The sequence below is a fragment of the Ochotona princeps genome, chromosome 4, assembly GCF_030435755.1.
Source record: "Ochotona princeps isolate mOchPri1 chromosome 4, mOchPri1.hap1, whole genome shotgun sequence".
In the NCBI taxonomy this organism is placed as follows: Eukaryota; Metazoa; Chordata; class Mammalia; order Lagomorpha; family Ochotonidae; genus Ochotona; species Ochotona princeps.
The window spans coordinates 68,027,620-68,042,724 of NC_080835.1; the positions used below are offsets into that span (position 1 = coordinate 68,027,620).

Consider the following 15,105-nt stretch of genomic DNA (forward strand, 5'->3'; position numbering starts at 1 on the left):
CTTTGTCCAAATCACAGAACCTCTCGCAATCTGTTTTCTCATTGGTAAAACAAGGGCATTGGGTTAGACAATTTTATGATCCTTTTGGCTGCAAAACTCAGGCTTTACATGGCTTTGCTCAATGTATGGCTTTATAACCTGAGTCATGGAATGACATGAATTTTGTTTCACATACCTAGTGTAGTATCCTATGTAATTACAGTCATTTATGTAAAACTTAGGCACACAGAATGATAATGTACCTTTTTTTCTTCTTTTAGGACAACCATTAGCTGCAGGATAAAACTTAATTCCCAAGTGCATCATGCAGATAGTATATAGCTAATTTGAAGAGCAAGGACCCAGAACATAAAGTAGTTCCAGAAGGATGGTAATTTGAGCAATACCAGGAAAAGCCTCTGGCTGTGCTGGGACCCATCATCACTCAGGGAATCCTTGCTCACACTCAAAAACTAAATACCGATCTGAGGAGTGGCTCCCCAATGCAGCTGCAGTTTCCTCTGTTACTCAGAGTACAAAGGGAGTTGGAATTGATTACTGAGCCCTTAGCCCATATCACCATGCACAGAGGTACTCTTAAGACACTAACTCCCATATATTCTGACTTGAGTTTGGGGTCTGTGGAAGGGTGACTTTCCTGTTTGGGATGGTCTTTCTAGTTATTTTATGCTTAGCCCAGTTTTATTTATTATGTTTTTAGTTTTCCATTTTGTGTCCCTACTTATGAAAACCTTAATAATTGTGATGGCTAACAGTTATGACTTAATCTGTGCCAGATGCTATGTGAAACCTTAAACACAGTGAGACTCCTTGTAATCTCCATTTTAAAAACACCAAAACTGAGACTTAGTAGCTTAAAAATAATAGCTCCATTAAGTGGCAAAGTCTACGTTCAACTCGACTTTCTTGGCCTTTCAGAACTAGTGGAGTACCCTCCTTTGCTTTTGGTCCATGAAGGACATTCTTCCCCTTACTTTTGATGTGGCTTTTTTCTCCTGGGATTATAAATTGCCTATCCTGTTTTCTGATCTGATTTTGCTTTCTCTATAGTCCACCTTAGTTAATGGTAATAATGGCAAATGTTTGCATTCTTATAGTGGGCCATAAGCTATTTTATGTGCTTTGTATTTGTTGATCCAAATCCCGCTAGATAGGTACCATTGCTCTCATTTTACAGCAGAAACAGACACAGGGAGGTTCTATAGATTACCCAAGCTTGCCCAGCTGGTAAATGAAGGATCTGAATTCAAACTCAGCAGTCAGGCAACCACTGCCTGCCCTGGCTTTGTGTGGTCTACATCACAGCAAACAGCTCTATGCTTCTCATAGTATGGAAGTGACCTTCTTTTTGAAGTTCAAACACAGGTCATTCTTGATCAAGGAGATCTGTGAGGCAGGACTTCCCATGTATCGTCATGATTTCACAGCCCATCATAGCATATATCCTGAGTACCCTCTCTGTCATGTTAAAAATAAAATCTTTCCAAATTATGTGTGATAAGAAGACATGGAGTGAAAATAGAATGTTTTTTTAAGATGCCTGCTTTACCATTCAGAAAGCTCAGCTATTTAAGGAAGGTGGTTAATGATGGCAGAAAAGAGCTTTCCCAACTGGCCAAGGCAAACACAACAGGTACTATTAGCAGTGGGGCTATCTTGAAGACTGCTCTCCATGCTCACTGCTCCCTGCCCCCTGCTCCCACTCCCAGAGCTCTGGCATTTATGCATTCAGGGAGGAAAGAGGTCTACCTGCCCATTGGAACCCCTCACTAAGCCCATGCTAACAGCAAGCAGGGCATGATAGGAAAGCCTTCTGGGATAGCCCCTGAGAAATAAATGTCTCCAAGATTGATGGCTTAATGATCTCTTTGGAAATGGGCATCAAAAATTATTGGTTATGTTTCTGAGTCATTGGAGATACACTCTGAGGTTGGGAACTAAGTGCTTGCCTTAAAATAATCCAGAATAAATCAATGTGCAGAGCATCAGAAACATCAGAAATAGCATTGGCTTCACACATAGTTGAGCCTCGATGTGGAAACAGCCAACAGTTTTCCTTAAATAATAAAAAAGAGAGCACAACCTAAACAGCTGTATAACCTGATGTAAAAAAAAAAGGAAATGAGGATTTTGTTTTCGTATTTACTTTGGAAAATTTGAGAGCAGGTCTAACTTCTAGCACTGCTTTAGTTCCTAAATAAAGGGAGAACTTTGGTTTTGAAGTAATTTGTGCTGGATAAGGCTTTTATGTTTCTTTTGCAAGAATCAACATATAAAAGCCTTAAGAGGTATTTCAGTTTCGACAGGTGAAGCTGACAAGCTTTGCCTTGCTCAGTTTTTTAGTATTAAATTCAAATATCAGTGCACAACAATACTATGCCATTTAGGCTTTGTTTGAGGCATTTTCTGTTTACATTTAAGGCCATTGGTTCTGGTTTATAAGAAAAGAGTTTCAGTGCTAGATCTTGCTGAAAGGAAAACTCAAAATGCAAAGGTACCAATTTTCGAATAGTTAAATTGAATGATGCTTTTTCATATTATGACAGCTTTCTTTGCTTTGAGAGATTCACAGAAGGATTTGTAAAAGTAACTACGCCCCTGGGGCACTTAAACGGTTTCTTATAAACAGTTAACTGCCTAGAGGAAGAAGTAGCACCAGCGAGAGAAATAAGGTGTATGAAAGCAAAGATCGCTGCCAAGTGATGGCAAACCATGGCTCTGAAATTGTGCTATACCTCAATGGGAATTTGATTGTCACCTGTGTTGGCTTGGAATTAGCTCTGAATCTGGGAGATCTGAGACCTGATAAGAGGGAAATGCTTTCTTTCCTTGGGCATTTTCTCATCTGTAAACTCAGAAAACCAGGCTGCAGGATGTTTACCCCTCCTTGGAGCCTGTCAACTTTTTCATTGGGTTCCCTGAAGGAAGATGCACTTGTTTGGGGTACTTGGAAGCTTGTGCATGTGAAAGGCCTTGGAGCCTCTGGTTGATCCGTGTTGTAATGCTCTGCTCAGCAAGCTGCTGCTGTTTGCTTCTGGTTGACCTCCAGTGTGACAGCACTGGATGCTGGGAAAGAAATGCACAAGTGTGGTGTTGCCCTTCAGGATTCCTTTAGCAGGGCCTCTGACTGGGGATGTGGGGGTGGGAGGAGGTAGATGAAGAAAAATTCTGATGAGCTGCTCTTACCTTCATGGAGGTTTCACTCTCTGAAGTCCATGGAGTTCAGACTCCCTGGACAAAGTCCAGGCAGAACTGCTCTCTCAGGCAGTTTCATCAGCTGGAAACAACGAGAGGGAAACGAGGCAGAAACAGAATTTGTATTTCCCTGGAGCCCTGTGGGAACAGCCTTAGTGTTTCACTTTGAGAGTGTGTAACGTGGACATCGTGTTCCCTCTTGAGAGCCTTGTCGCCCTCTAACCTGCTCATAGTGACCTGAAAAAATGCCTCCATTGCTGTGCAGCTAGTTTGGATAATGAAATAAAAGATTGTTGAGGTACATGGAATATTGCTAAAGCATTCACCAGTTAGCATCTGCTAACAAGAGGCCTACTGAATCCATAGTTTTCCTGAGTGTGCACTGCAAAATAGGCACCTTCAATCACACTGGTCCTCCAGGATTCTCTACTCTTAATTTGAATGCTTGAATCTACTGAATCCAAAACAGCCTTAAATGTGTGCTTTTCCTACCTGAGTTTACTCTGGAATTACCTGCAGTCCAGTATTGTCTTTCTGTGTATGTGCTGAGCTGCCATCTGACTGGATCCCTATGCTGGTGCACTGAGCCAGTACCCAAGGTCTTCCTCTCACACTCTTCACATGTCCGCTGTTTCTTAATGACTGATGGTCCAGAGCTGCATGTGAAATGGACTGTCAGAAAGTTATTCCTTCGCTCTCTCTGCTTTTCAGTTCTCCTTACTGTTCTTTCCATGAAACCCATGTATTCAGCCTGGCCTCTTCTCTACGTGCTATTCATTATTTTGTAGGTACCACACTGTCTGAGAGCAGTGTATTTTATGCCCAGTTAGAGCCAGGCAAATGTATATCTAGGGTGTTCATTTGAGTATTTTGTAAGGCAGAGTTGCAAAACATTGGAAGGGTAGTGTTGCTACGTTGTTCCATATAGAACAAGCCTGAGTTGGAATTCACTCTGCAATAGGAAAAATGAAATTTAATGTTCTCATCTACAACAAGGCTATAGCATGCTTTAATAAGCTTGGATAGGAAAGAATTTTATAAGGTAGAGAAGAGTGTATACCATTAAGCCACTGAATTTCTTAGGGATATTTCTTTTTAAGTTTGCATTCAGTAATTGGAAATAATTTTTTAAAAAGGAGATAACCACAGAGAGGTACTAGGTGGATTTTATGCTTTTTATTTAATAATACATGTTGATTAGCTCAATAGGATTAAATTATGTGCTTCTAGGAGTCTTAATTATTTCATTGTTTACAAATAATTTAAACAGAATGTCAACATACTAGAGCAAAATGGAATTCAGAGCTGGAAAGATCAGGGTCTGACATTTTGTTTTGCTGCTTACCAACTGGGGATACAGCTTGGTATTCCAAATAATATTCTAAACAGATTAACTCCTTTGAATCTGATTTTTCTAATAGGTGGTTGGGAAAAGCAGTATCTTTTAGATTGGTTTTGAAGATTAAATTTAACAGAGTAGAAAAGGAAAATGGCAGCATTGGCAAAGTTGCTGGGTGACCGCATGCTCCTTCCCACACCCCATCTCCACATACCATGTAAGAGGACCTGCCCCATATTGAAAAATGCTTGAGGGATCAGTATATTGACATAGTAGGTTAATCACCTGTGGAGGCATTCATGATGCTGGGTCCCGGCAGCACCTCTTCTGATCCTCTGCCTGCTTATGGCATGAGAAAACAGCAGAGAGTGGTCCAAGTCCTTGCACACCTACACTTCTGTGGGGAATGTGAAAAAAAGCTCCTGGCTCCCAGCTTTGGACTGTATAAACTGTTTTGGATGTGAACCAATGGGTAGAAATCCCTACTCTCCCCTTTTGTTTGTGTAATTTTGATTTCCAAGTAAAGTAAATCTTTAAAAAATACTATATTTTACTAATGGCAGTAAGAAAATGTTTTTCTTTTAACATGCATGGTCATAAAATTGAAGACTGATGAAATATAATAATCTCTTATGAAAATAATTGCACGTGCCTTTTATAATTCCTTAACAACTTAGAAAAAAATCTCTCCCTTTGGCTGAGGAGAACAGTATACCAATGAAGAATGCTTAGCTTATGCCGCCTCTTGGGGATAATTCTCTCTGCTGAGTCATGCGATGCTTAGCTTGTTCTTGTTGTGTTTGGTTATACTTAAATCTTAATCAGAGTAAGTGCAATAAAAGATGCAAAACTTTTAACTATTTCTTTAAAAGGTTATAGCTGTATAGGTAATTATACAATCACTGATTCACAGTATTAATAGAAGACAAATTAGAAAATGCAAATGTACTTCCAAATCTGTTAATCCATTTTAAATATAAACATGAAATTATACATATGGGTGTATGATATTATAGCACTTAATATGATGTTTGATTTTTTGGTTTTGTTTAGCATTACATCATTTTTTTTTAAAATTGGTTATTTGAAAATTACAGAAAGAGCATGTGCCCATCCTGTAGTACACTCCACAGAATGTAACAATGGCAGTTTGGGCTGGGATGAGAGCTTCATCTGGGTCCCTGCATGAGTTACAAGGCTCCAAACTCTTGGGTCATCTTCTGCTTCTCCCAGGCCATTACCTGGGAAATGGATTGAAAGTGGGGCAGCTTGTACACAAACCAGCACCCATATGGGATAACAGTGTTGTTGGTGACAGCTTCTCTCACTATACCAAAAGATCAGAAAATACTTATTAAGCAGTCAATGGAAAGAATAAAAATATTTTGGATGGATTATAAGTTATCTTGCCCTCTGTTGGTAGCCATTTAGTATTGTCTGAGTCTTTTGATTAGTATACTGTAATGAAGATTGGCCTACATTGTTCCATAGAAAATTAACATGAGGGAATTCTATGTCAAAGGTGAATTCACTGAGCCTCCACAAAATATGTTTGCATTGACATTCAGAATGTGAAAAGCCTCACATCAACAGTGTAAAGGTGTCCCTTGAAAACATTCAAACAAGATTAAATCCTAGTGATTTCTGAATTTTTTATTATCTAGTTGTGATAAGGTTTCTAATTTTTTTCTAGTATTGGTTTATTAAAAAGATTTTGTATGAAATCTTCAAAAATCTGTTTCATGTCAGTTACTTCTTATTCCATCTGTCCCTCTCTTGCAAGCTAATTTATCTTTTTTTCTCTCTGTTTCTCTCCAGGATGGAAGTATGATGTGATGGATATAATTATGGGACACTGTGTGGGTAGACGGCCTTCTCCTCCTTGCCTCATCTTCCTGCTTCTCAAGCTTTTGGCCACTGTCTCCCAGGGGTTACCAGGGACTGGACCCCTGGGCTTCCAGTTCACACATTCCATTTACAATGCTACAGTGTACGAGAACTCGGCAGCAAGGACCTACGTAAACAGCCAGAGTAGAATGGGCATCACCCTCATAGATCTGTCCTGGGATATCAAATACAGAATAGTGTCTGGAGATGAGGAAGGGTTTTTTAAAGCAGAGGAAGTCATCATTGCAGATTTCTGTTTTCTCAGAATAAGAACTAAAGGTGGCAATTCTGCCATATTGAACAGAGAAATTCAGGACAATTATTTATTGATAATAAAAGGATCTGTCAGGGGAGAAGATTTGGAAGCATGGACCAAAGTGAACATACAGGTCTTAGATATGAATGATCTGAGACCTCTGTTTTCACCTACAACCTACTCTGTTACCATAGCAGAGAGCACACCACTGAGGACTAGTGTGGCCCAAGTGACAGCCACAGATGCAGATATCGGGTCCAATGGAGAATTCTATTACTACTTTAAAAACAAAGTAGAGCTCTTCTCTGTTCATCCCACAAGTGGAGTCATCTCTTTAAGTGGACGATTAAACTACGATGAAAAGAGTAGGTATGATCTGGAAATCTTGGCTGTCGACCGTGGCATGAAACTCTATGGCAATAATGGAGTGAGCAGTACCGCAAAGCTCTATGTTCACATTGAACGCCTAAATGAACATGCTCCAACCATCCACGTGGTAACTCACATTCCTTTCTCCTTGGACAAAGAGCCGACATATGCAGTGGTGACAGTTGATGACATGGATGAGGGAGCCAATGGAGAGATTGAGTCTGTCTCCATTGTGGGGGGAGATCCTTTAGACCAATTCTTCCTGGCTAAGGAAGGAAAATGGATGAATGAGTTCAAGATTAAGGAGAGGAAGCAGGTTGACTGGGAGAATGTTTTCTATGGTTACAATCTCACTCTTCAAGCAAAGGACAAAGGCTCACCTCAAAAATTTTCAGCATTAAAAATGGTCCATATTGCCAACCCCAAAAAAGACACCGTTCCAGTTAAATTTGAAAAAGAGGAGTATGATGTGAGCATAAGTGAGTTTTCCCCTCCAGGGGTCATGGTTGCTATAGTAAAACTAAGTCCTGAGCCTCTACATGTGGAATACAAATTGTCTCCTGGTGAGGATGCAGAGTACTTCAGAATTAATCCTCGATCAGGGCTGATTGTCACAGCACTGCCACTGAATACTGTGAAGAAGGAAGTCTACAAATTGGAGGTGACAAACAAGGAAGGAGATTTGAAAGCACAAGTCACTATTGGCATTGAAGATGCAAATGACCATACTCCAGAATTTCAGCAGCCACTGTACGATGCTTTTATAAATGAAAGTGTTCCTGTGGGAACTAGTGTCCTGATGGTTTCAGCTTATGATAAAGATAAAGGAGAAAATGGATACATTACCTACAGTATTGCCAGCCTGAATTTACTACCCTTTGCCATTAACCAGTTTACAGGTGTTATTAGCACAACTGAAGAATTAGATTTTGAATCCTCTCCAGAAACATACAGGTTTATTGTTAGAGCTTCTGACTGGGGATCGCCATACCGCCATGAAAGTGAGGTCAATGTCACTATTCGAATAGGAAATGTCAATGACAACATCCCTCTCTTTGAAAAAGTGGCTTGCCAAGGAGTTATTTCCTATGATTTTCCAGTTGGTGGTCACATCACAGCTGTCTCAGCGATCGATATTGATGAACTTGAACTTGTAAAGTACAAAATCATTTCTGGAAATGAACTTGGATTCTTTTATTTAAACCCAGACTCGGGTGTTTTGCAGCTTAAAAAGTCACTCATGAATTCCGGCATTAAAAATAGTAATTTTGCCCTGAGAATTACAGCAACAGATGGAGAAAATTTTGCAGACCCCATGGCTATTAACATTTCAGTTCTTCATGGGAAGGTGTCTTCAAAGAGCTTCAGTTGCAGAGAAACTCGGGTAGCTCAAAAGCTGGCAGAAAAATTACTCATTAAGGCAAAAGCAAATGGGAAACTAAATCTGGAAGATGGATTTCTTGACTTTTATTCTGTTAACAGGCAAGGACCACATTTTGACAAGTCTTTTCCTTCTGATGTGGCTGTGAAGGAGGATATGCCAGTGGGAACTAACATCCTGAAGATTAAAGCCTATGATGCTGACTCTGGCTTCAATGGAAAGGTGCTGTTTACAATCTCTGATGGAAATACAGACAGTTGCTTTAACATTGATTTGGAGACTGGGCAACTTAAAGTCCTCATGCCTATGGATCGAGAGCACACAGACCTCTATCTCCTTAATATCACCATCTATGACCTAGGGAAGCCACAAAAATCATCATGGAGGTTGTTGACCATCAACGTGGAGGATGCTAATGACAATAGCCCAGTTTTTCTTCAAGACAGTTATTCCATTAACATTCTGGAAAGTTCAAGCATTGGCACTGAGATTATTCAAGTGGAAGCCAGAGACAAAGACTTGGGGTCAAATGGGGAAGTGACTTACTCAGTCTTGACTGATACACAGCAGTTTGCCATTAACAGTTCAACTGGAATTGTTTATGTAGCTGACCAATTGGATCGGGAATCCAAAGCAAACTATTCTTTGAAAATAGAAGCCAGAGACAAGGCAGAAAGTGGTCAACAGCTTTTTTCAGTTGTTACGCTCAAGGTTTTTTTGGATGATGTCAATGACTGCTCCCCAACTTTTATTCCCAGTAGCTATAGTGTGAAGGTTCTGGAAGATCTCCCCATTGGCACTGTCATTGCTTGGTTGGAAACTCATGATCCAGACCTTGGATTGGGAGGTCAAGTGCGCTATTCCTTGGTGAATGACTATAATGGGAGATTTGAAATAGATAAATCAAGTGGTGCCATTCGCTTGAGCAAAGAACTAGACTATGAAAAACAGCAGTTCTATAATCTCACAGTTCGGGCTAAAGACAAAGGACGGCCTGTCTCTCTCTCATCTGTTTCCTTTGTTGAGGTGGAAGTGGTGGATGTCAATGAAAATCTCCACACTCCCTATTTCCCAGACTTTGCTGTCATTGGATCTGTAAAGGAAAACTCACGCATTGGAACAAGTGTGCTGCAGGTGACTGCCCGAGATGAAGACTCTGGGAGGGATGGAGAGATTCAGTACTCCATCAGGGATGGCAGCGGTCTGGGAAGGTTCAATATCGATGATGAAAGTGGTAAGTTTAGAATTTTATGCTGCAGATGTAACCTGCCTTAAATCATCACAGTTATGAAATGGATGTTAGGGAATTATGAAACGGAATAACAAAAAGCTTTTTTTGGTATAGAGACGACTTCAGTTAAAGCTATGCGTTAGAATGTGTTGGCTTGGGAGATTTATTCATACAGTGATACCCATGGTTTCCAGTGGAAATTTTAGTTTTCTATTTTTCTTGTTCAGTACTGCTGCTACTGGGTTATCTCTTGATAAGCATAAGTAATTGTCATTTCTGTTGATTGTACTTCTGACCCTTACAAAATGAAGGGCCATGATAAAGTAAATTAGATTTGAATTGGCTTTAAATTAGAAGTGTGAAATGGATTTGCAAATGGATTTTGTACTAGAAGGCTTTCCCTTGATGGTAAGGCTTTGCTGAAGTGGTACTGCATTAGGTGCTTGATTGTTCATGGTTCATATGTACATGTGACGCAGTGATGGACATTTATTTTGTGTATGTGCCAGTAATCATGGAGCTATGTTTCTAGAAATGTTTTCATAATAGATTAGACATTGATTTCATTTATTAATGGTTAGTTCATAAGAATTGTGTTTATAGGACATTTTAAAATATGGGGACTATTATCCCAAAATTCTCATTTTTTTATTTATTCTCCATTGTAGGTATAGACATAGATTCTTAGTTCCTATTGTTAGATATGGGTAGGCAGGTAAATATGAACAGATTGAACTGAACCATTAACCACCACTATTTGGCTACATCGAAGCATGTTGAGTTGTTTTTAGTGAGGATTTACAGCTTTATCTTGTGCCTGGATGAAGTGAGAAATGGCAGCATTTCCGTGAATGCCTAGATTTTCCCCATATACATCATATTACTTTCTTTTTTATCTTTGGCATTATTTTAGAAATAATGTATATGGTTTCATTGAATGATAAAATGGTCCCGTATTTCTCAAGTCTAATAATTTGGTATTCACTACCTGTGTTGAAACAACTTGCTGACCTATATTTATTCTGTTATATTCTGGATTATATATAAAACTTTGTCACTGATGGTAATACTGTTTACATTTTGACATTACTTGCTGACTTACAAAGCTCTTTCATTATATACCTCAACTCCATTGGGTGAAAGAGTGGCTAAGTGAGTTGTGTAAGTCACATTTTCGTTAGAGTATGTAAGTTGGACTAGAATACACCTCTCAGTTGTGATCTATTGCTCTTTTATTTGTTTTTATGATTTACCTCTCCACAGGGTTTTTTGTTTTTTAAAATATTTATTTGATTTTGGTTGAAAAGAGAAGGGCAGACAGAAGGAGAGGTCTTCCATCCACTGGTTCACTCCCCAAGTGACCAGAATGGCCATTACTGAGCCAAACTGAAGCCAAGAGCTTCTTTCAGGTCTTCCACATGAGTACAGGTGCCCGAGGAGTTAGATCATTCTCCACTGCTTTCCCCGCCTGTACGCCTGGGAGCTGGACTATGAACTGGCGTCCATGTAGAGTGCTGGCACCCAGGCAGAGGTTTAGCGTACCATGTCATGACACCAGCCCCCAGAGGATGTTTTAATTTTAAAAGCTCTGATCACAATTTCTTTCTATCATTAATTTGATCAGCTTCCTTCTCTTAAAAGTGAAAACTAGTTTTCTTCCTCTGTTGGGGAAATGCTTTGAGCTCCGCAAGGTTTTTTGATATAGATTCAGATTTTCTTGTGGTAATGTTCTTAATTGTGCATATGCTCCCAGCAGTGTGGTTGGAACACCTCCAGTGCACATTAGAGGGCCTACGTTTGATTACTGCTCCTGCTCTTCATTCCAACTCTCCATTAATGTACAGCCTGGAAGACAGTGGACGATGGTTCAAGTAATTAGCACCCTGCTCCCCATGTGAGAGCCATGAATTGAATTGAATGAACCAGTGGGTGGAAGTTCTGAGCAAACACGCATTCTTTGGCTCTCTTTCTAAAAATAATTTTTTTAAAAACAAGTATTTATCACCATTTTTCTTCCTCTCATACTACGTGTAGATTTTAACCACAATCCCAAAAAGCTGATAGGGAACAATTGTCTACACTTGTGCCACAGAGATGCTAGGGTCGAGGAGAAGTTTGGAATTTGTCCAACAAGTGTTTCCAAAGTGCTGTTGAGCTCATACTACTATTGAACATTAGTTGTTTCCCACCAAGTGCTGGGCATCATGATTTGGGCTGCTGGCAGAATAATGGCTCATTGGTCCAGCAGGCTCCATCATCTTTACTTGACCAGTGGCCAGAGAGTGAATTTTTATTTTCCAAACTTTTCAGTTAGCAGCCAATGATTACTTAATGACTTAGAGTGTCCAGCATGTCTCAAACTTAGAGTGCTTAGAAATTATTTGTGAAGTTTGGTAGCATAGATTCCAAACCAGATTCCCTGCACATTCTGGTTCACTAGGTCTGGAGTGGGAGCCCAAGGGTCTTGGTGTGAGCACCTCCAGCACTCCTGTTCTATGTGCTTTAGAAACACTACCCTTTGTTCCCACAAGACTTGGTACCAGATGATATCTTTATTGGGAAGCCTGCTTCTTTAGTCTTTGCAAAGGCAGGGAATTGAGTTAATGCTTTAGATTTTTTTTTTTTTTTTTGGTCAAATTTGGCAGTCCAAGTACATCTTGTATTACTCCCTAGTGGTGACATTTTTATGAATGCCATTTTGCTAGATCAAAAATATTTTTCTGTGCTTCAATTACAAGTGCTTGTCTTTTGTGCATGTGCACTTGTTAGGATTAGTTAGTGCCCTTCAGAACTTGCATGTCTTGACACTTAGAGCTTGGTGCATGAAACTATATCTTTTATATTCGTAACTCACACAAGTGTTTGATGTTTAGTAATGTTCATAGTAAATGGATTAACTGGGTGCCCCTACCCAGCCACTGTGGGTTTGATCACAATCGAAATCACTATTGTGGAAGATGCAATTTAATAATTTATCCATCACGAAGAATGCTTTCCTTCTCCTTCACACAACAGAAATTCGTATTTTTTGATTGCGCAGATATTCCAGAAAGCACCTGCTTTATTTTAAACTGCAGTTTTTTGAATAAATGCTTTTATAAGCTGCACACTTGAGCCATGATATCACTGTTTAATTTACCTGGAGTTAGTAATAAAGACGTATTTAATTTGAGATAAGCAGTTCCCACTTCAGCATGTGAATATGGATGATTGGGAAGATACTGTGCCATCTCTTATTGTGTTCTTTTTTCCCATGTATCAAGCATCTGCTAGGTGTCAGACACTGATATGTGATTTGTAGATATGGTTAATTTTCACAGTAGTTCATCAAAGGAGAGTTTACTGAGGCTTGTCCAGTTAGAGTGGTGTATCTGGTGGTTACCGGGACTGTGGTTTGAGCTCCAATAAGTTGGACTCTGAGTGTGAGTTTTGTTGTTGTTGTTGTTGTTGTTTTACCCTTTCCTAAGCTAGCATGCCTTCAAAACCTTGTTCAAATGGATTAGTCAGATTACCTTGTATTATCCATTAAAAAATTATGAAGTTTCAATGGCTAATGGGAACATTTTTCCCTTGCTCAGGATTCTGGGAGAGCCATGGAGGTGACACTATTGCAAACAGTATATTCACTGTGGTTCGTTCATTCAGGGCTCTAGTGTAGGATATGATGTGCCTGGGATAAGGGAAGGAATACAAGAGGGTTGATAAAGGCTTTCAAGGGCCCTGGGAGCCTCTGCCTGGTGGACCCATGTTCCCTTAGCCAAAGCAAGACATGGGACTAAGCTCAACATCATTGTGGAGCACAAGATAATATGCTTTGCTTGTGATCTAACTGTTGATGTCCTGATGCCCACCCCTCAAATTTGTTAGTTGGAACCAGCAACAAGGCTAGCAGCACAAAGATGTCAGAGATTTTGGATAGCAAGTCTTGAAAGCTCAACTTTGTGAGTGAAATTAGTGCCCTTACAAAAGAGACTGGTGAATTTCCTATTCTTCATCCTGACTGTAGGGACACAGCTAGAAGGCTTCATCTACGAGCAATGGGCTGTCATTAGACAATCTGTTTTTACTGTGGTCTTTGTTATCTGGCCTTAACTGACCACTACTTAGGTGTGAGGCACTACTGACAGAGTCCCAGGTGGCAGATATGGTTATTCTGTGGGGAGATCTTTATCAGGCTATCAGAGGTCAGACTGCAGTTGTAAGCGATGATGCTGGTGGTAGTCATAACATTGGTGAACATTCACTGTACACTGTTTTAAGTACCAAGCTCTGTGCAAAACGCTTTATACAGATGGTGTCATGCAACCATTCCAGGAGGGGGAGATGGTCAGTTCTCTGCTTTTACATATCTGCTTTTATCTGGGGAGGAGTTCATATGCACAAGGCAGATGCATTTACATTGACCTTTATTTGCGTGACTCCTGCTAGTATTTCTGCAGTTTCTGTGAACATGCAAGGCTCCCTCCATTCCAGGTGTTTTAAAAGGAGACCTAATGCACAGACTCAATGAGATATCCGAAAGAGGTGTCTCAGATATGTTACTATAAACATAATTATTGCTTTTTACAAATAGATTATTTCAGGTGTAAATAAATAGAACTTTGTAACAATCCCCAGTAATGTCCAGTTCTGGCCCTCTTGCCCCTCCATGTCCGCTTTCTGCTCTGTGGCGAAGAGGCTGATGTCCTTGCTTAGTAGGCTGTTTCACTCTCTGATGCTTGTTCTCCACGTAGGAAAGTAGAAAACCATGGGTCAGAGTATTTGTCCCACTTAGTCTGTCCACATTGCTGCTGTGGATTGGTGATATCCCTCCACTGTGGGTGATACTTCTCCCATCACCAACAATGGAGTTCTGACTGTGTCCTATTTTCTTGTAACTTTTTCTTTCCCTATACTCTGCTCATCCCTTGGTTTGTCATCTTCCTCTGTTACCCAGCTGGAGTGTATGTACCATCTTCTGCCAGGATACTGGCTGATAAAGCATTCTTCTTATAGAAACTTTTCTAGAAACAGATCGCAAGTTTAAAAACATTTCTAAGAATGATGTTTTGTAGCAATTCCCATTAACTCCTGTTTCTATACTGCTATTGGATTCTTTGGCATGTTTTACTGGTGCTCTGAAGAAACATTTGAGAATAATGTTTCCATTTTATGAGGGAGGAAGGTGCAACTGGAGTATTTTGTTTCTCCATCATATGTGTGCTGTGGATATTTCTGCCATGAAAGTACAACTTTTGCGAAAGACCCTATCTAACCAGACATAGGAGAAGAGGAATTCAATTGGATGGTAGGGAACCATCAAACATTGTCATGCTAGATTTTGATTGCCTGTAGGTAGAAAAATTCATTTTAATTGGTGGCCAGTGTAAGCATGACAACAGCAACAGAAAGCATTTATTTTGTTGATGTTGGACTGAGGCACTGTTTCCTGGCTGCTGGTGCTGAGT

The 15,105-nt window shown here is 40.0% G+C and overlaps 1 protein-coding gene across 1 annotated transcript in view; it reads left to right on the forward strand.

Moving 5' to 3' along the window:
* LOC131480002 (protocadherin Fat 3-like) overlaps positions 1–15,105 on the forward strand; it is a 253,208-nt gene that overhangs the window by 94,558 nt on the left and 143,545 nt on the right. Inside the window, exon 2 of the mRNA XM_058662307.1 lies at positions 6,353–9,661. Coding sequence (XP_058518290.1) covers positions 6,353–9,661 — 3,309 coding nt within the window. The remainder of the gene's footprint in view (positions 1–6,352; positions 9,662–15,105) is intronic.